This window comes from Myotis myotis, unplaced genomic scaffold (genome assembly GCF_014108235.1).
Source record: "Myotis myotis isolate mMyoMyo1 unplaced genomic scaffold, mMyoMyo1.p scaffold_m19_p_9, whole genome shotgun sequence".
Lineage (NCBI taxonomy): Eukaryota > Metazoa > Chordata > Mammalia > Chiroptera > Vespertilionidae > Myotis > Myotis myotis.
In genome coordinates this window covers 43,310,096-43,331,610 of record NW_023416401.1, presented here as the reverse complement: position 1 = coordinate 43,331,610, position 21,515 = coordinate 43,310,096, and the positions used below count along the sequence as shown (strand labels likewise).

The 21,515-nt window shown below is 49.7% G+C and overlaps 1 protein-coding gene across 3 annotated transcripts; it reads left to right on the top strand.

The window, feature by feature from the left end:
- The first annotated feature begins 4,237 nt into the window (after positions 1 to 4,237).
- Positions 4,238 to 20,499, top strand: CNDP2 (carnosine dipeptidase 2). 3 transcript variants are annotated; one of them, XM_036322801.1, is made up of 12 exons: positions 4,238 to 4,303; positions 6,916 to 7,005; positions 8,163 to 8,306; positions 10,125 to 10,287; positions 11,672 to 11,760; positions 13,243 to 13,443; positions 15,490 to 15,574; positions 16,478 to 16,638; positions 17,141 to 17,305; positions 18,511 to 18,652; positions 18,851 to 18,998; positions 19,873 to 20,499. In XM_036322801.1, exons 2-12 carry the CDS (start codon positions 6,946 to 6,948, stop codon positions 19,940 to 19,942), a joined length of 1,428 nt encoding a protein of 475 aa, XP_036178694.1. In that variant the 5' UTR covers positions 4,238 to 4,303; positions 6,916 to 6,945; the 3' UTR covers positions 19,943 to 20,499. The 3 variants fall into 3 exon arrangements, with proteins under 3 accessions (XP_036178694.1, XP_036178693.1, XP_036178695.1); XM_036322800.1 differs by having other exon boundaries at positions 4,285 to 4,303; positions 6,883 to 7,005; XM_036322802.1 differs by lacking the exon at positions 4,238 to 4,303 and adding an exon at positions 5,115 to 5,477.
- The last annotated feature ends 1,016 nt before the right edge of the window (positions 20,500 to 21,515 follow it).

The following is a 21,515-nucleotide window of genomic DNA, read 5'->3' as shown; positions in this document are numbered from 1 at the left end:
AGTCCTGCAGGGTCAGAGGAACACATGTTTTTGGGGTTGGACAAGTGGAGTGGCTGATGCCGCGGGAATAGAAGCAGGGCAAGAGAGGCTGGAGCCAAGGAAACAAGGAGGCCACCTGCCTTCGTTCCGGCCTAACCCAATCTCCCTTTTCTCCCTAACAACACTGTTCTACTCGGCAGGGGTTCTCTCATTGCTTAGCTGCAATTTCTCTGCACCTGGGTTTCTGGAGAATCAGCATGCTGTCCACAGTGGCCGCTTGGCCCGGGAAAATGCTTGGTTTTCCAGGGTAATGGGTGGGCCTGTGGTCTAGGTGTTGAGTTAAGCTTGATTAAGCAGAACTGCCTCAGATTCTGGAGACCAAACTCTGTGACTGGTGCTGGGGACTGAACACCATGGTAATTGGAAGCATTATCTAATGTTTTATAAGTGGATCTGTAAACAACAGTAACTTTCATAATGCGTATACTTCTTAAATTCTCAGAGTACGTCCCATCACTTTTCCTTCTAAAGCAACCAGTCTCTGGTCATACTACTTTCTTTGTTTTGGCTCACAGTGACCCTGTTCCCCAAAAGTACAGCAGAGAAGAGATCAGATTTCTCCCTGCTGAGTTGGCTGCAAATCATTTTCTTGCCCAAGAAGAAACGGATTGCAGCGCCACCTGCTGGACACACTGAACTGTGCACACTTATGTTTAAACAGCTCATTTACTAAATAGTCAACTGAGATACTGGGGACAGGAGAAACATTTTAAAGGAGCGCTCAGAGAGCTTTGAGGGTGCCAATTTCCACTTGCTCAGACTCTCTGTGTACTCTCTCCAGACCATATAGGCCTGGGAACATGCGGGCAGTGGAGCTACTTGCTGTCCTTCTTGCCTTCCTGAAGATTTATTTCCCCCAAATTCATGTATTGAGGCCTGATCCCCAAGGTGATGGTATTCAGAGGTGGAGCCTTTGGGAGGTGATTAGGTCCTGAGGGTGGAGCCCTTAGGAATGGGATCAGTGCCCTTATAAAAGAGACCTCAGAGACCTCCCTCTAGCTGTCTGTGAACTAAAAGTAGGCTCCACCACATGTGAGATCTCAGACTTCCAGCCTCCAGAACTGTGAGAAACAGATTTAGTGGTTTGTTATAGCAGCTGGAGCAGACCAGACACTCAGTGCCAGGCATCAATCTAAGTGCCGCATGTTTATTAACTCTTTACAAGCTTCAAACAGAGGGACAATATCAAATACCACAGTATATTATTGGAGAACACCTCCTTAATCAAGGACACCCGTCAGTTACATATTTTGTATTATTTCAAGGGGCAGGAGGTAGAAAGTTCTAGTTTGTTATAATTAACATTATATTTCCAAGTAAAAGAGGTCTGTATCAAGATAGAATACACTGGATCATGGTGAAAGTGGCCTGTCCTCTGCACGTCCTTGTGATATTGCAGAACTTCTTAAGCAGTTTTTTAGGGCATTGCCAGAGCCCATTCTCCCAGCTGATTTACATGAAGCGCTTTTCAAAGCCTCAACAGTTAGGAACAGAAGAGAAGAATAAAGCTACATTGTTGCTCTCCTGCCTTCTGCCTGACCACACTATTGATATATTAAGATACTTCTTTAATTTCCTCAGGAATGAATACGACTTGGGCCCACCCAAGAATGCACATAATCTCCCTTGTCTTGACCTTTAGTAAAACTTCCTGTTTTTTGCTGTATAATAATAAACACGCTGTATTGGCTCTGGGTCCCTGTGTCTCCATCAGAGGACAGTGGTCCCCCCCACCCCCCCCCCACCCCTCGGCGCCAGCTTTTTCCTTCCATTTCTGTGTCTGTCTCTTTCTTTCATTTTCTTAATCCCCAGCAGCCCCTACTCGGGAACTAGACCGCTCTCTAGCTGCGCTGGACGCAGAAAAGAGAGAAATATTTACAGTTTCTTACATTTTTTAAAAAAACAAGAACATCCTTTATTTATTTACTTTTATTGTTTTCAGAGAGAGAAAGGTAGGAGGAGAGGTAGAAACATTAATGATGAGAGAGAATTATTGATCGGCTGCCTCATGCAGGCCCCCTACTAGGGATCTAGCCATAACCCAGGCATTTGCCCTGACCAGAACGCGAACGGTGACCCCCTGGTTCGTGGGTCGATGCTCAACCACTGAGCAACACTGGCTAGACATGTAGTTTCTTACATTTATTCAGATTTGTAGGAGAAACATTATCATTACTTGTTGTCAAATGATTATTGGTACTGTGAGTGCATATTCACTTTTTACTTGAACCCAAGTCTCCTCCTTGTTCTTGTTTATCAACAGCTTCTTTGCTAACTTAGTTATAAATACCACATAAACATAAAATTTCTATAAACTTAACAGGTAATGTGTTAAAGATCCTCTAAATCAGTGGTTCTCAACCTTCCTAATACCGCCACCCTTTAATACAGTTCCTCATGTTGTGGTGACCCCCCAATTTCATTGTTACAAATTGAACATAATTAAAGCATAGTGATTAATCACAAAAACAATATGTAATTATATATATGTGTTTTCCGATGGTCTTAGGTGACCCCTGTGAAAGGGTCGTTCGACCCCCAAAGGGGTCGCGACCCACAGGTTGAGAACCGCTGCTCTAAATCCTTTTTGTTGTTGTTGTCTTTTTCCCTGAACTGTCTCATTCCAGCAATAATCTCATTTATAGAACCTGTGGACAAAAAGGGGCCAGATACTAAACCTGATAAGCTCAGGGAAGGCCTTTATGGCAACCTTGCAAACTCAGAGACCTCAAGTAACCACATAGGATGATCTGGGGTCATCATGGGCACTAAAAATATTTAGAGGATGTGGGAAATTACATCCTTTGCAATTGTTAAACTTGTTTAGAGAAAAAACTTAAAGAATGTGGGAGGGGTATAAGTTTTGCCAAATTCTTTTGGAATTACTCAAATGGAGATAGTCGTTATGCCCAAGAATTGTTGTAAAATATAACTAGTAGATGCTTGATAAATAAATGGTGTGTCTTGTGGAGGTGGAGTCTGAGAAAGAAGACACCTACCAAGAAGGGCTCCTGGTGGGTAACTGGGATTAAAATTTAAAAAATAGCCGGACCGGTTTGGCTCAGTGGATAAAGCATCGGCCTGCGGACTCAGGGGTCCCAGGTTCGATTCCGGTCAAGGGGGTGTACTTTGGTTGTCGGCACGTTCCCACTGGGGGGTGTGCAGGAGGCAGCTGATTGATCTCTCTCCATCGATGTTTCTGGCTCTCTATCCCTCTCCCTTCTTCTCTATAAAAAATCAATAAAATATATTTTTTAAAAATAGAGCATAGCAACAATTGTTACACAGAGGCCTGTCACCCTAGCCTGCCCTGTGTTCCTGCCCTCTTGAGCCAGAGGAGTTCCAACCAATAGGACTGAGACTTTGCCTGGCCAATTGGAGCTGTACAGGTATATTCTATTAGCACCAATCTGACCAGTCAGACTGCAAGGATTTGGAGCCCTCATTTACATGAGATCAGACCAATCAAGGACCAGGGATGGGACTTCTTTCTATACGTCAGCATCCCTGTGGCAAGACTGAAGATTGCGTTTCCCTGCTGGAGCTGGAAGGCTGAAACACCAACCAGATGGGCAGAGTGGCATTGAGCTGAACCCACCCCCACCCCAGTCACCGTTCTTGCCGTATTACAATTGAGCTCTTTGCACTAAATAAAGTTTCCTTATCCACTACACCCCAAACTGGCATTGAATTGGCCACAATGACCATTGGTTGGCAGTTTGCCTTGATTTCTGTGATTATTGAATTTATATACTAAAATATTGGTAATGGTGCTGATGAAGGTTTTGCGAAGGAAATGCCAAAGCTACGTGAAAAGAAAATGTGTGTGACCAGCAAAATGTGCACTGCTCAGGACCCCACCGGGATGGGACACCCCACAAAGCCAGAGAGTTCAGGGGGTGAGGTGTGAGCTCCCTGACTTGGGACCTCAGAACCTCATTAAAAGCCACCGGGTCAGATCCCAACATTGAGGCCCCAGTCCAAGGCGCCGAGTCAGAGTGAGCAAAAGACACCGAGGGAGGTCACGCCGCGGGCGGGCGCTCATCCCGGGATGGTGCCCTGAGGGGGCGGGGCGAAGGCGGGAGGGGCGGGGCTACGCCTGTTCCCCGGAAGAGTCCGGGGATTGGTGGGCCGGCCGCGCCGGGGGCGGGGTGACGCTAGTTCTATAGGAGCGGGGATTGGTGGGCGGGGATTGGTAGGCGGGGCTAGCCCCGCCGGGGGCGTGACTGGGGCACGTGAAGCGGCCTAGGCGCGGCGGCTGCGGGTGGGTGAGGGACCTTCCCTGGCCGGGCGGGCGGGTGGTCCCCGGGTCCCCGGGAGTCGCGCCTCGCTAGGCATGCAGAATGGGTGCCGAGGCCGGAACCGAGGGCTCCGGGAGCAGCGGGTCGGGTTGGGGTTTGGAGGGGCGGCGCCCACCGCCAGGTCTGTGTAGCCGGCGGTGACTGATACCGGGGTGTCTCGTTCAAACAGGGCCGGCGCGGAATCGGGGCTCCGCGGGCGGGGAGGGGTGCACCCTCCGTCCCCAGGCTCGCAGCAAACGGCAGCCTTTCTCTAGCCCGCAGAGCTTTTGGCGGAGGCTCTGGATGGTGCTGCCTGGCCCGGCCCCGGGCCAGGGGTCTCTAGCTCTCGCCAGCATTAAAGGCGGGGGTTGCAGCTTGCGGGCCTGAGCAGGTCGGGTGTTCGTTCCCTCAGCCTCAGTTTCCTCACCTGTAACATGGAGGTGATCCCGGGTCCCTGGCGCCACGTCCCTGAGGCCTGGGTCTCGCAGACAGGGCCACCAGTCCGCCTCCGCCGCCAAGATGGGGTCCCGGGCGTCATCCTGGAGCCAAGTCGGTGTAAACTCGTGGAGCACCCGCACCTGTTCGGGGACCTTCCATTCACGCCTTTGTCGTCCCTGGTGTTTGCACGGAGGAGTGAGGAAAGAAAATTTGTAAAACTGTGTTGGGGAGATAGCTCCAGATTGGGCAAATTGGAGGTTCCTGCCCGTTTTAGTGGAGGGCTTTTTTGCAAAGACTCGAAGCCATGACTCGGGTATTTATATATTGTAACGTATGCCGCGAGTTAATGGGGGACAAAGATGGATTTGTAGGTGTGGTAGACGGTCCCGGGGGCTCCCGGGGTCACTCCTCCTTCCGCGCCCACTAGTTTCACTAGTGAAATTTTGTTACTCCCCAGGAACTGCAGGTTTCATGAGGGGAGTGAAAAGGGTACTTATTTCGAATGGATATTTGCTTTTGTCCACTCCAACTCCGCGCTTTTACCTTAACAGGTTCCGGTCGGCAGGTCCCAGTTCATGTGGGGGAGGGGAGGACAAGAACTACTCAGAAAGTGAGTGGGCGGGACTGACTAGCAGTTCAGGTGCTGCTTTGGCCCCGCCCTGGGGGGCTGGCGTCGCAGTCTGGTCTGTGGACTCTCCTTTGGTGAAGGGTGCAGTGTAGGTAAGTCCGTCTTCCAGTGGCTCTACTGGAAGGCCGTGGGTTCATTGTCTGCAAAGAGCGTACTATGAAAGAGAACATACCGCAGTGAGTTTGGGATTTGTGGTATTGGATGACCAGGAACCCAAATAAAAGTGCCCAGCATAGCATGCTGTCATAGACAGCCTCCTGTTTACATTTTGGGGGATAGGTGGATGAAAATTTGACTTTATTAACGACCATGAAATCCCCCGGCGGCATTCGTGGACTGTCCTGCTGGGCTCTTCCAGAGGAGAGCCTCAGCTGAAGCCATCTGAGTTGGCTGGGAGGTTTGTAATAATTTATGGCTGGTATTTGAGGAGGAGGAAAGAGGCACTGAAAATAAGCACTTTGATCTGTTCTCACTGAACTCAGAACAGCTCTGGCAGCTTCCTCAGTTGGTGAGCAGCTTCACGCTTCATGTCACAGCAGATGCAGTCACTCCCCTGTCCAGAAATCAGTTTGGAATCTGATACCAAACAAAGCATGCTCTTTAACCAGCGTGCCGGTGCCCAGGCATCAGCTCTCCTGGATGTGGTGGGATCTTGTGAGTTTGCAGCTCCGAGTCTGAAATACTGCCGTCTCAGGGGTATAGCTGAGCCCTTTCCAACCACTGGGTGGGATTCAAACTGTCAATTGAAGAAGGGGACAAGCAAATTTGAAAGTCCCAATATATAGCAGAATCATTTTTGTTTCATATGCATTCCAGATTTTAAAGGTGATGCATCAGAGGATTTCTGCCCCCCCCCCCCCCATATTTGTGGGGTGGAATGGGATGTGGTGGGTCTCACACATGGGAAACTGGGTGTTAGAAAATGCACAGGGGGGTGGGGTGCAGGTAGATGGAGCTGCTTATTCTAATCAGGCCTGCTTTCCCATGTTGCCTTTAGCAGTTTCTGGACTCAGATTGTCAACTTCCTTAAACTAAATTTATCAGCCTGTCCTGGGGCCTTTTTGCTGTGTTGTGCCCTTGTAAGAGGTAGGCTGTGACATTTTTGCTGGGATCCTTGGAGTGATGGTTGCCTCTGTGGTCATAGTAAGTGGAAAGTTCTCTATCTGCTTCAGGAGAGTAAAATTAAATTAAAATTTTAAATGCTGATAAGTCAGCATTACTGAAAAGTACCTACTTTTAGTTTTCATCAGATTGTCTTCAACTCAGACCCTTCCTTCTTTATCTGCCACTGTGACACAATTTTGGGTACATTTTCCTTTTTAAAAAGATGGGAGATCAACCTGAGCCTCTCACTGCATCCCAAAGCTTTCATTTCTGCCTCTGCGGTCACTTCCTGGAGTCCTCGTGTTGACTGCTGGCACTGCTGGCCAGGAAGGTGGGGTAGGAGTTCATGACCCTGAGCAGTCAGCGACTTTTCCTCATTCGGGCCCTGTGCAGAGGCAGGAGTAACAGGTTGCTCTTCCCTCCAAGAATCTCCCAGGCCTGCCCTTTGACTGGAAGATGTCGGTCCTCGCTACCCTGTTTAAGTATGTGGATGAAAATCAGGATCGCTACATCAAGGTAAGGGAATATTTATTTATTCCAATAAACTTAAAATCCAGTTTAGTCCTTTGGGGCTCAGGGGTTATGTGAGTTATGCTGTTTAAGTCAAGTATTAAAGACAGACAAACACTGCATGATCTCATTTCTATGTGCAACCTGAACAAGGAACTCAGAGGAGCAGGGGGTAGAACGGTGGTTGCCAGGGGCTATGGGAAGTGGTGAGATCCTGATCTTAGGCAAAGGGCACACACTTTCAGTTATAAGAAGAGTTCTGGAGGCCCAATGTACAGCGTGGTTACCATAGTTAACAATACTATGTTGTAAACTTGAATCTGCTAAGAGAGTAGTTCTTAAGTGTTCTCACAGAAAAAAAAAAATATGTGTGTGTGTATGAAAAATATATGAAAAATAATACAATAATAAATAATATGAGAATAAACTGTTTCCTTATAACTGTAAACCTACTTTTGCCCCACCCTGTATATATAAGTCTAGAGATCTTTTCCTTTACCTCCTCATTACACTATAGAAATTATAATTTTGGCTTTGGCAGAAAGTCTTAATATATGTTTCTAGAAATGGCAGAGCTAATTGAGATTTTTGTTTAATCTTCATCCATAATTTCTTGTAGTAGATTAAAGACCTGTTTTGCATTTAGGATGTTTGCAATGATTCAGTAGCATTATAGATTAATCTGTTACTTGAATTTAATTTAAAGAATCATGCTTTAAAGTTATTCTTGGTAGACACATTTCAGATGAAATCTTTAGAGTTCTCATTCTAAAACTTATACTTTAGAGAACTTGCCATTATAAGGATGATAACTAAGCTAACCTGGACTGAAAATCTTGGGTAGTTTCTGTACCCCTCAGTTGTAATTTTGTTAGATTCAGAGGTATTTATGGACTCTGTTCATTTTATATTCACCTCGTGCTTAATGGTTAAAAATCCGCATTCTGACATGTTTCTGTTATGCTATATAGTTCTTGCTACAGGGTCAGTAAAAGTAGGTTTTGATGGATCTATTCTTCCATGTGTGGTCAACATGCTCAACATGGAGTGGCCACAGGTAGCAGGTCAACGTTGAGTGCCTGAAACACGGCAAAAGTATGGATGCCTTTCTTCCTTTAGGAGCACCTTTTGAGAATCCCTTTTTGCTTATTGTCCACAAACAGAAGCTTGCGGAATGGGTGGCCATCCAGAGCGTATCTGCGTGGCCTGAGAAGAGAGGGGAAATCAAAAAGATGATGGAAGTGGCCGCTGCGGATATCAAGCAGTTGGGCGGCTCCGTGGAACTGGTGGATATTGGAAAACAGAAGGTATGAGCGTACCCTCAGATACCCTGCTTGTCTTTCACAAGAAAGGCCTGATTTGGATATAAATCTCTGTGTGGTTTCTTCAGTTGGACTGGGGCACAGGTTTTTGTCATTCTCAGCATTTCTCTGAGAATGTGGAGGGCTATTACCCAATAGTAAGTTAGCATAGAGGCTATTCTTAGAAAATAACTGAGATTCACCAGAAAGCAGTCTCCTTTCAAACTAGGCAGCTACACTCTATCCACGTAAGTGTAAAAACACGAAGACTCCCACTGTCCCCACACTCTGTCTCCAGCATCCCGACTGCGAGGAATAGCACTTTTTCTTGAAAAAGAGGAACTTTGTGTGTGAGCTGGATTCTGACAGGAAATTGGTTTCTTTCTAACTGAAGTGAACAGTCCACTCACGCTAAGCCATTCCGATGATTTCAGTCCCGTGTGAATCACGTTTCATGCCGTGCATTTTCGAAGATGCAGTATCATTTTCTATTGCAGGGTGTGGTGAGGTTTGCTTAATCTCAGTTTTCTTGCCCAATGGTGTGTCAGTTGAGGTCATTGTCCCTGGAGTTTACTGTGGACATTCAGCTCAGTCTCCTCTTTTCATGAGTGGAAGCACCTGAGGCCCAGGTGGGCTTTGCCTCCACCGGGAACCACACCAGTTCCCAGTGGAGATAAAACCTGGGCCTCCTGATTCCAGTCCAGACGTGTTTGTGAGGGCTGCACAGGGGTACCTGTGGAGTTACTGAGAGTTACTTACATTGAGTATTTATGAGTGGAGTTTACTGGAAAGACAAATCTGAGGACCTGCAAAAATCCCGGCAGCCTGGTGCGTTCTTGAATGTATGGTATGCCTAGGGGTCTCAGAGCCCCTGGAGCTTGGGGCAGACACTTTCATCAGCCCATCATTCATCCTGATAGGCTTGTCATTTTTACTAGTTGCTCATTTATCTCTTGATTATAAATTGTTAGTTTAGTTTCATTACCAATTTAGTCTGTGAGTTTATAATGTTTATTTTCACAAAGACTATTTTCTAGTAACTAGACGTCTGTGATAGTTCTAGCATGAGTAATCCTTACCCAGTAGCAACACAAAAGGATGTGTGCTTTTCACCCTCCCTGAAACCACCCCCTTCCCCCACCCCCCACATTTTGCTGGTGTTACTTTGTAATGGTAACAGGTTTCCCTGTTGGAATAGAGCTGGGAGAGCTGTTACAGGGCGCAGGGCCAGATTTTAAAGTATCAGCTGGAGAGTTGAGCTGTTGTAGGCGTAGGAAAGGCACTGAGCCCGCCTTTGCATCCTGGTTAATGCATTGGCCCCGTTCTTACAGGATCGTTGGAGACCAGGAAGCCTTTCGGAGGACCCGCTCCAGTGCCTACTGTGCACTTTCCTGTGACTTAGTCACTGCATCCTGGTCTACAGCCCTTTCTGTGCAGAACCAATGTGATTTTCAAACACCCATCTTCTGCTTTAAGATTGTAGTAGTTTTTATCCATTATTTAGAAAATACTGAACTAAGTTGCATCCCAACCTCGCCTCTCATAACATGTTTTGTTGTATAAGAGTTAAAAAAAACAATCTGCCTTTAAAAATTTACGAAATTGCCTGCAATAGGTGAACATAATTCAGTCTTTGTACTCTGGGTAGCAAAGTAATTTCTTGTTAATTAAATGACTCAGTTGAGCAATATGATCTTAAACCCTACAATAGAGGGAGGTTGATGCGAAGGGATAAGAACACTTAAGGTATTTTAATAATATCTGCCATAAACACCAGGTTTTTAAACAAAGGCTGTCTTCACATGCTTCCCTCTCCTCTTACAGCTCCCTGATGGCTCAGAGATACCACTTCCTCCCATTTTACTTGGCAAGCTGGGCTCCGACCCCCAGAAGAAGACAGTGTGCATCTACGGCCATCTGGACGTGCAGCCGGCAGCCCTGGAGGATGGCTGGGACAGCGAACCCTTCACCCTGGTGGAGCGAGACGGTAAGGATGCTCTGCTGGCAGAGGAGTGCTTCAAATCCTGCTGCTTCTCACCAGCAGAATCACCAGTACTCCCTTGGCCATCCTCCCAGAACAGGCAGTTGTGACCTAATGTCGAAATCAGCTTCCAGAAGTGTACATGTGCACCAGACAGGAACATGAGAAAGCCTTCCCGTTCTGTGGAAATGGGGGTTTGTGGCCTTGGGTCAGTGAGGCTTCCCCAGTTCTGAACTGAGGCAGTGCAGCCCTCACATGCTGAGTCTCCACTTGACAACTCTCTGGAAGCACTGGTTCCCCCACCTCCCTGAGTTGTCTTCCTCATCACTCCTCCCCAACCTGCAGCACCAGCTTAGAACACAGCCCCTCCCGATCGCACCGGACAGGTTCCCTCAGCAGACTCGGCATCGAGGACGCTGGAAGGAGCCCGGGGGGTGCATGCCTCTTTGTCTTGTACACCTCTGTGTAGCGTGGTCCGCACATCCCCGTCACCGCATCAGCATTCCTCACGGAATGATGATGCTTTTAGGAGAGCTCTTTAGCTTTTGTGAAAAGTTGGGCTCAATTTAAAAGTAAATTCCCAGGGTAGTGATTGCTTTAAGCTTTATACTACTTTGGGGTGGGTCATGTTAAAACTGCCAAACATTTGAAAACAGTCTTAGGAATGAGGAAGTGAGAGAGCTGACCAGGACAGAGGGAAGCTGAGCCCCTGGCAGGCATGGCCATCCGTGCTCTGCCCTGGTCGCCTCAGGTGCTCTGTGTCACATGACAGCAGGCCAGGGGGAGGCCTTGTTTCCCCAGGAGGGGTCCCAGGAACAGGGGTGCAGAGGGGAGGGACTCACTCCTCACACTGAGGGAAGCAGTATTGTGCTGTTAGATTTCTTCAGTGATACCTGGAGACATCAGGGACAAGCATAAGTCCCATTCTTCATCAGATTAGATGTGAAATTGGGGTGGGGTGAGATTTGTCATTCTCTTGATCAGGGTGCATTGTGCTTCCCCTCCTCTGCCCAGGTTTTCCACCCTTATTGATATCAGCTGGTTATGGAAGTAGATTTTAACCACTGGCCCACTGATAGTAAGCTCCTGACCTGGCTCTGAAGTTTGTGCCCTGAGTCAGCAGGATCGTGAGCACTGACTAACTGCCACATCCGCGGGGGACGGGAGAGGGACTTGGAGGCATCCATGTGGCTGCCTTCAATGACGGCGAATTCTCCCATCATTTTAGCAATAGTGCCGGGTAGAGACTTGGGGCTTCCAATGTCAGGAGAAATTCTCAGGGCAGACGTATGTGGTTTCGCTGAGATGTTAACAGATGTTCGCTGAGGGTTCACTCTCCATCTGTCTCCTTGTCATTGTAATGCTATGAATTTGCTGATTGCTGTTCCAGGCAAACTGTACGGGAGAGGTTCAACTGATGACAAGGGGCCAGTGGCCGGCTGGATGAATGCCCTGGAAGCCTTTCAGAAAACAAGTCAAGTATGTCACCCTCCTTGAGCCCGGTTCACCCCGTTCCATCTGAGTGTAACAAGGCCGGGCTTCTCAAGATCAAAGATCACTAGGATGTGAGACAGCAGGCTCCCCCCAAAGTGTCAGCCCAGTGACTCAGATTTTAGATGAGAGGTTGTGTTCCAGCTTCAGGAAACGCTGCAGGTGTAATTGTTTTACAGTGTTCAAGGGTCGCACTATTGATGACTCGGCAGGAACCCAGGCCACACACAAATGGCCCGCCCACTTGGGCTGTGGTAGCGGACAAACCCCTTTCTCTGCATGGTTTACAGCTTCCTGAAATTACATTTTATTTTTAGAAATATATTTCCTTAACTAGGAAATCTCCACTCCTTGTTGAAAGTTTGTAAACTTTAGAGAAGTAGAGAGAAAATGTTGCCTAGAATCTCAACCCTAAGAGACTTAATATTTTGGTAGTTACCAATCTTTTCAACTGTTTTAACCTAATTGTGATCAAGTGTATAGATGGTTTTTGCATCTTGCCTTTCTCTTGTATCATGATAAAATTAGAATTATAAGACAAGCATATTTGTTAGAGCATGAAATGGTAGATCCAAATAGGGCCCAGGGGTCCATTGTGCACAGGAGAAAGCCGAAGCCCAGAACCACTGGATGGCAGTGCTCTCATGGCCGCCACAAGCTGGGCACAGGGACTGAGGGCAACTGAGAGAAGGGGTGGCCGTGTGCAGGGCAGAGCCACCCAGAGCAGCTCCACTTACCTGTTCCATATACCAAGGTCCCCAGAAGGATTCTATCTGAGGGGCAGAGGAGAGAAGGTGTGCCTGAGCAGTGCCACCCAGGGGCAGTTCTGAATAGGACTGTGCAAACTTGAGTCCAGTGAGGCCCTACCATGCCACAGCCTTCATTTTCTTGTGTGTGGAAAGCCACCTGCCTCACCGCACAGTGCTGGGAGACCTGGAAAACTACAGAGAGGAGCCGGATGGACAGACGGCAGCATCCTCTCTTTAAGAAAAGGTACTGTAGTGTGAGCAGGAGGTCATAGTGCAGGAGTATCTTCTAAATTAGAAAGAGGCTTTCCCTCCCTCGAGGGCACTGGTGGTGGCCACAAGGGTGCCAGTGAAGACTTCTCTGGTTTCTTTGCGTACAGCCTTCAGAGAGCAGCTCAGGCCTTAATGGAGAGACTCCTGACCTGCGCTGGGTGAGCACCTAGATCCCTGTGACTCAGAAGTGTGGTCACCTGAGGAGTTGCTGGCAAGGAGCTCTCAGTGAGGATGTAGCTGTGGCTGGAGCCAGGCTTGTCCCCTGACACAGCCCAGCACCTGGGGACTGAGGGTCATTGAGAACTGCATACCTCCTGCCAGAGTGCTTGGTCTGGAGGAAGCTGGGTATTTGAAATTGGTGATTTCACATTTGGTGACTTCCTGTATGTTGTCTCTAAGAACTAAAGGTATGTGAAAGCTGAATGCCTGTGACTCTCTTTTCCTATCACAGGAAATCCCTGTTAACATCCGATTCTGTCTGGAGGGCATGGAGGAGTCGGGCTCTGAGGGCCTGGATGAACTGATTTTTGCCCAGAAGGACACCTTCTTTAAAGACGTGGACTACGTCTGCATTTCTGACAACTACTGGCTGGGGAAGAAGAAGCCCTGCATCACCTACGGCCTCAGGGGCATCTGCTACTTTTTCATCGAGGTATCGGCCACGTTCCCCATGCCCCATGGTGATTCCCCTGTGGTGCTCCATGCCCAGTGCCATCAGAATCAGCGTCATCCACCTTCAAGCTAGGCTGTATTCTCTGCAGGATTGTCTTGCGCAGTTGAGAAAAGATGAAGTGCAAGTCCATGTAGGAACACTGAGACGTAGGCAGAACATTTTAGGAAGACTTCCTTTCAAAAGTGACAGTGTTCATATTTCAGCCCCTAAGCTCTTATCCCTTGACTGAGTGATCTTGAGGGAACCGGAACGTTACCCTCGACACAGAAGCCCAGGAGGATGGACGTGCCACTCGCTGGTGGCTGAGCCTCGGTCTCCTCTACACAGAAAGGTGGGGGTCCCTCCCGCACAGGTGACTGATCAGTTCCTGCGTGTGAGGGTGGTCTGTAGACAGAAGTTCCGGGAATGATCATAGTTGCTGTACTGAGCACTCACTCTGTGCAAGGCACCTTTCTACCTGCTGTGTGATAACTGACGGGGACACAGTAGCTGGGAGGTGAGCGGTCTTACTCTGCTACAGGTGAGGAGGCAGAGGCTCAGGGCCGTTACTGCCTTATCCTGGTTACACATCGTGGCAACGGTGGGGCAGAGACTGACCCCAGGTTCTTGGGCTCCAGGTCCCTGCTGGCTCTTTTTCCTGGTTGTTGTTGCCCTTTTAGTAGCTCTTGCAGGGTATCTCTGAAACCACTGCAAAAGGTTCTGAGAGCTGGGGGAGTTGCCCTGCTCAGTTCTGCTAGCTCACCTGTGCTCAGTACTCCTAGCTCACCTGTGCTCAGTACTCCTAGCTCACCTGTGCCCAGCACTCCTAGCTCACCTGTGCTCAGCACTCCTAGCTCACCTGTGCTCAGCACTCCTAGCTCACCTGTGCTCAGCACTCCTAGTTCACGTGTGCTCAGTACTCTTAGCTCACCTGTGCTCAGTACTCCTAGTTCACCTGTGCTCAGCACTCCTAGCTCACCTGTGCTCAGTACTCCTAGCTCACCTGTGCTCAGCACTCCTAGTTCACGTGTGCTCAGTACTCTTAGCCCACCTGTGCTCAGTACTCCTAGCTCACCTGTGCCCAGCACTCCTAGCTCACCTGTGCCCAGCACTCCTAGCTCACCTGTGCTCAGCACTCCTAGTTCACCTGTGCTCAGCACTCCTAGTTCACGTGTGCTCAGTACTCTTAGCCCACCTGTGCTCAGTACTCCTAGTTCACCTGTGCCCAGCACTCCTAGCTCACCTGTGCTCAGTACTCCTAGCTCACCTGTGCTCAGCACTCCTAGCTCACCTGTGCTCAGCACTCCTAGCTCACCTGTGCTCAGCACTCCTAGTTCACGTGTGCTCAGTACTCTTAGCCCACCTGTGCTCAGTACTCCTAGTTCACCTGTGCTCAGCACTCCTAGCTCACCTGTGCTCAGTACTCCTAGCTCACCTGTGCCCAGCACTCCTAGCTCACCTGTGCTCAGCACTCCTAGCTCACCTGTGCTCAGCACTCCTAGTTCACGTGTGCTCAGTACTCTTAGCCCACCTGTGCTCAGTACTCCTAGCTCACCTGTGCTCAGTACTCCTAGCTCACCTGTGCTCAGCACTCCTAGCTCACCTGTGCTCAGCACTCCTAGCTCACCTGTGCTCAGCACTCCTAGCTCACCTGTGCTCAGTACTCTTAGCCCACCTGTGCCCAGCACTCCTAGCTCACCTGTGCCCAGCACTCCTAGCTCACCTGTGCCCAGCACTCCTAGCTCACCTGTGCTCAGCACTCCTAGTTCACCTGTGCTCAGCACTCCTAGTTCACCTGTGCTCAGCACTCCTCGTTCACCTATGATTATATTTTGGTTTACCTGTGGTTGGCATTTCCAGTGGTATTTTCTGTCGTTTCAAGTTTTGTAATTTAGGAAATGCCTTGCTTTGCTCATCAAGGGAGCAAATTTTGATTTTAAAAATTGCCTGTCAGGTCTTGTGAATGTTCTTGGTTCAATTTACTGTCACATGATAAAAATAAGCTCCCGCTAAGCAGCCCAATAGAGTGGTCTTTGTTCCTTTCAGGTGGAATGCAGTGACAAAGACCTGCACTCTGGGGTGTATGGGGGCTCAGTGCACGAGGCCATGACGGATCTCATTACGCTGATGGGTAAGCCGGGTTTCAGTCACGACTTGGTGATTTCGGAGACCAGCTGGTGGGCTCTTTCCAGGCTGTCATCAGCATTTGGCACATTCCAACGTTCTTCATGATCCACTTCCCTGTTACTCTGTGGCTCCCTTGCTCTGCTCACTGTTCCCTTTAAAAGATTGGGTATGGATGTCTCGTTTCTGCCTTCCTCTTCCTCACACCCTTACCTCCCTGTGTAGCTAAACCCTGTCTCGCCTCCAGGACCCAGCTGGGCACCCTTGGCTCCTTCAGCCCTGTCTGGCCCTGTCCAGCCTGTTCCCTAGATTCCCACAACTGTCCTTCCTCTGGACACGTATGTCACGTCCCTCAGCATCTGCTTCAGCCCGTTTGACATTGTAACTGGCCACTGCGAGGGCTCCTGCATGGTCGGCTCTTTGAGATGAGGTCCCAGCTCACTCTCCCTGGCATCCTGTGGCCTCACCATATGGTTTGTTGTGCTGTTTCCTTCCCGGATGGATGGTGGCTGCCATCTGTGGAGTCTGTTGCTCCTGTGACTGGAGTCTACTCTGTCCCTCTCTCTAGTTCCCTCTCAGCTTGGGAGCAGCTATTTTCTTGTGGAAAGCATGTTAAAAAGGCGATATTGGAGAGTGTCTTGGTTTTTAGATGGGTCTGGGGTCCCTCTGCTCAGTGTGTCCTGGTCTGTGACCGGGGACAGCTCACCTGCCCCTTCGTATCTAAGCCTCTTTGTCTTAAAATGGGAAGATGGCACTGCTCACCTCACTGGGTTATTACGGTAGTTAACTGACGTATGAGCACAGGTACCCAGGCCCTCACGTGTGCCCAGGAAAGGTGACCACAGGGCTCTTGTGCCAGGACTCCCTGCAGCCTGTGCGCTGAGCACCCACCGTTCCCTTTCTCCTCCAGGCTGCTTGGTGGACAGGAAGGGGAAGATCCTCATCCCCGGCATCAGTGAGGCTGTGGCGCCCGTGACAGAGGAGGAGCTGAAGCTCTACGACCAGATCGACTTTGACCTGGAGGAGTACGCCAAGGATGTGGGGGCGCAGACCCTGCTGCACGGCTGCAAGGTGCTGCCTTGGCCACGCCAAGACCTGTCTGTCCCCAAGCCTCCCAACTGTAGGGGCCCCGTGAGAAGGAGCAGAGGGGCTGGCAGAGATCTGGGCATTTCTGTGGGCACCTGAGTCATTGGAAGGTGCAGACCACTCCCAGGCTGGGTGCTGAGAGGTTGTTAGAAATGTCAAATATTGACTGGTGATGATGTGGGCCCTGGAATACATGCAGAGAAAACCTAGAGGCCGGTAGCTCTCGCCTGTTTGCGGGTGTAGGATGATCTCTAGGACAGGCCAGAGACGGTGTAAGGCCTACATGGCAGAGCTCACTCAGTTCCTGGTGTATGAGGTCGGGATGTAAGTCACATTCAGGTCAGCCAGCATTAACTGAACTCCTGCGGGGTCTGCACCTCCTTCCTGTGCTCAGGAAAGGGCCGGCTGTGACTAAGAGGGACCTCCAAAATGACATTCCCGTCTCCTCTGAAAGCTGCCCCCTGAACTGCTCTGCCATTTTCTGCAGAAAGACGTCCTGATGCACAGATGGCGGTTCCCGTCCCTCTCCCTCCACGGGATCGAAGGTGCCTTCTCCGGCTCAGGGGCCAAGACCGTGATTCCTAGGAAAGTGGTTGGCAAGTTCTCCATCAGGCTCGTGCCCAACATGAGTCCTGAGGTTGTCAGCGAGCAGGTACATGGGGCAGTGGGACTCGGGGAGGGGGCTGCCGTGCACCGGCAAAGATTCAGGGGCCAAAAGGTTTTCCTCCGAACAACTGAAAAACACAAACCCAAAACCACATGTCCCCACCTCTTGGCTATGGCCAACTCAGTAATTACTAGAATAAGCAGTTCAGAAACTGATCGAAGATAAAGGCCACATAAAAGCATTACGTGTAAGTGACCTTTGTCAGTGCTAGACATGCCCAAACCTGATCTCTGACTTCAGGTCAGATGCTGACTTTGGGTCCAATATTTTATGGTGAGGGCCCAAGGGAGCACCCTCTGGGCCGTGGTGAGGAGCGGAGGGGAAGACTCCTGTCAGGGAAGATTTCAGAGGGGCAAATTCTGATCGCTGCAGGCCCGCCAGGCTTCCCGGGAGCAGGCATCCAGATGGGAAGGTTTGGTGGATAGAATTAAGGGCTTCCCTATGGAGAGAGGACACTGGGACTGGCATTTTGTCATCAAGAGGTCTCCCTGGGTCGGCACCTGGCTCTGTTTTGGTCTGGATGTGGTCTTTTTTATAAAGCAAGTGAAAGAACAATTTTGAAAACTTGGTTTAAATATTATCATTATATGGGGACATCTACATAAAGGGTGAATTAAAACATTACCTTTTATCTGCAAATAACTGGCTTTTGATTCTTGATAAAAATCCCCTTTTCTGTTATCACAGTTATGCAGATCAGCATTTAGCAGCAGAAAGTTCACTGTAGACTCACTCTAGACCAGTGGTTCTCAACCTGAGGGTTGCGACCCCTTTGGCAGTCGAATGACCCTTTCACAGGGGTTGCCTAAGACCATCCTGCAGATCAGATATACATTATGATTCATAACAGTAGCCTCATTACAGTTATGAAGTAGCAACGAAAATAATTTTATGGTTGGGTCACAATATGAGGAACTGTATTTAAAGGGCCAGAAGGTTGAGAACCACTGCTCTAGACCCATTGTAGACCTGTTGTAGTCTCACTGTGGACTCATGGTGGACTTACCATAGGCTAATTATAAATCACTGTAGACTCACTCTAGATCCATTGTAGACCTGTGTGGATTCACTGTAGACTCCTGGTGGACTTACTGTAGGCTACTTACAAGCCATGTGGACTCACTGTAGATCTGCTGTGGGTCAGGAGCAGAGCTTTATAATACATTATGTCTCTTCTGTTTGTGGTTCAGGTTACAAAGTACTTGACAAAGAAGTTTGCTGAACTGCAGAGCCCCAACAAATTCAAGGTGTACATGGGCCATGGTGGGAAGCCCTGGGTGTCTGACTTCAACCACCCTCATTACATGGCTGGGAGAAGAGCCCTGAAAACAGGTCAGACATTTTCCTGCGGACAATGCCAGGGCCCTCAGCATGTCTGCTAGGGCTCTGCCGTGTCATATGACATGTAGCTATATAGTGATGCTGTGAGGGGCTGCTGTCCCAGGGTCCGGCCTTAGTGTTGCAGGTAGTGGGTATGTGGGGAAGCCTCAGCCCCCAAGCTCACTATTTCTTTTATTTCATTCCCTCCAGTTTTTGGTGTTGAGCCGGATTTAACCAGGGAAGGTGGCAGTATTCCTGTGACTTTGACTTTTCAGGAGGCCACAGGCAAGAATGTCATGCTGTTGCCTGTGGGGTCCGCTGATGATGGCGCCCACTCCCAGAATGAAAAACTCAACAGGTGAGGCTCTGGATCCTTAGTCCTGAATCTGGGTTAGTTTCCTTGTGGATACCAGTGAGAAATCCTGTGAAAGCCAGGGCATTCCCTGCACCCCTTCCTCCTCCACACCTGCCCCTTTCCTGCTGCTAAGAGGTGATTTCTGGGACCCCTTCCCCGTGCACTCTCTACCATCTGTCCTTGGTGGAGGGAACACTGGTGGGAAGTAGGGAAGGAAGCCTGTGGGAGGTGGTAGTTCTTCAGAACAAGTTTCGCCCAGTGGTCTGTTGATCTCTGTGCCTCACCCGCAACTCCTGAAGGACCCCGGCACCTTCCTGTTTGGAAGTCCTCATGTCATTACTGGCTCCATAAGCTACTTTTCTCCTTCCTGGCTTATACAAACGTGATGGGGTCTTTAACCAACAGAGACAGAAGTTGATCTCTGAGTTGGCAGCTGTGAGGAGAGACCCACGAAGGCAGGGAGACTCAAAGGCAGTCAGGAAGAGCAGAGGAGGATAGGAAACGGGTCGTCTTGGGGTCAGGGACTAAGAGGCAAAGGCCCTGAATGGAGGGTGGAAGGGAGGGACAGAGACCAAAGTCCTAGGACACCAGGTGGCGGCTTCGGATCCAAGCAAACAACAGAGGGCCATGATCAAGGCAAGGCCTTTGGTAGTCAGGGGCTAGGTGAGATCCCATCTATTCGATGAGTCCAGGGCCAGGACCGGTCCCTGCTGGGACACTTGGGTTGAGCCTATATTTGAGAACCAGGTGCCCAAATTCTAAAGGCAAGCAGAACTCAGGGCCCGCACACCAGGACGGTGGGACGCTCCCAGAATGCCACATGCATGCCTGGACCTCGGGACACCAGCCAACGCCATGACTTGTTCCTCTCCATCAGGCACAACTACATAGAAGGAACCAAAATGCTGGCTGCGTACCTGTATGAAGTGTCTCAGCTGAAGAACTGAGAGGCCCCGTGTCCCTGGAGCACCTCTGAAGGCACCCGCCCTCCACCTGCATCCTCTCTGATCGCTCCAGAAAGCAGCCTGTCTTCCTCCTCTCTTGTCACACCACACACAGACATCCAGGAATGGACATGGGAGCACCAACCTGTTCCTGAATGACATGGCCTACACCGGGCAGTTACACACGTTCAGTCCTGGGGTATCAGTGACCCCGAATGTCAGCTGAATTCTCCGAGATGCCCAGCATGGCTTGGTCTCCAGGACTCACAGCAAGAGTTCTTCTGTAGAAGGCTCTGGTTGACATCTAGTCAGACTAAACAGAGGCCTGCTGATCCTGGCCCCACCTCTGCCTCTGATTCAGGGTCGGGCACACGGAGTATCTAGGTGGGGCGTATGACAAGTGAGGGCCTCCCTTTCTGGTCCCTTGCTATCCTGAAGTTCTGTCCTTTACTGAACACCATAACCCTCCTGTCTTCTTGCTAACCCTCCAAACCTGAACCTAACTGGAAGGATCATGTGGTCTGTCTGTGCCGATGAATAAAAAGTACAAATGGAGCCTCTGGAAGCATCCCTGCCCCCTGACTTACCCAGGAGCACCCTGCGTGTGGAGGGTGGTGTGTTGTGGGGGCTTCAGGTGGGGGTGGGTCTTCTCTCCCAGGTCCCCAGGTGGAGTGGAGACTCACGGCCCCTCCATAGCTGTTAGGGAAGTGTCTATCCCCATCCCCATGCCTTATGCTGCCTAGACACCAAAAATCAAGTCAGATTGGTTTAAACAAATGGAGGTTTATTGGCCCAGCTGGTAAAAAGCCCAGAGTAAATGGGAAACAGGGCTTAATTCATTTCAAAGTCTCTATAGTTTGTCCACATTGCTGACCATCTTCACTCAGATCAGAACTGGGATGTGAAACGGGGCTGCTATTTATTGAGCCCTCATACCTACACTGATGGAACAGAATAATGACATTAGAAATCATTGTTTTAGCCCAGCCCGTGTGGATCAATGATTGAACGTTGGCCCATGAACCAGGAGGTCATAGTTTGATTCCTGATTAGGACACATGCTCGGGTTGCGGACTCAGTCCCCAGTAGAGGGCGTGCAGAAGGCAGCTGATCGATGATTCTCTCTCATCATTGATATTTCTCTCTCCTTTCCTCTCTGAAGTCAATACAAATTTATATATATATATATATATATATATATATATATATACTGGAGGTCCGGTGCACAAAAATTTGTGCACTCGGGGGGGAGGGTGGGGTCCCTCAGCCCGGCCTGTGTCCTCTCGCAGTCTGGAACCCCTCAGGGGATGACCACCTGCTGGCTTAGGCCTGCTCCCTGGGGGATTGGGCCTAAGATGGCAATCAGACATCCCTCTGGCAGCCCGGCAGCCCTTGGGGGATGTCCACTTACCAGCGGGGAGCAGGCCTAAACTGCAGTCGGACATCCTTAGCGCTGCTGAGGAGGCAGGAGAGGCTCCCACCACACCGCTGTACTGGCAGCCATCAGCCTGGCTTGTGGCTGAGCAGAGCTCCTCCCATGTGAGAGCGCCCTGACCACCAGAGGGCAGCTCCTGCA

Excerpts from the sequence above, each read along its gene's own strand:
- CNDP2 (XM_036322801.1), top strand. The coding sequence starts at position 6,946 with ATGTCGGTCCTCGCTACCCTGTTTAAGTATGTGGATGAAAATCAGGAT. Across the intron at positions 13,444-15,489 it reads TCTGCTACTTTTTCATCGAG|GTGGAATGCAGTGACAAAGA; the intron begins GTATCGGCCACG and ends TGTTCCTTTCAG. Across the intron at positions 18,653-18,850 it reads GAGAAGAGCCCTGAAAACAG|TTTTTGGTGTTGAGCCGGAT; the intron begins GTCAGACATTTT and ends CATTCCCTCCAG.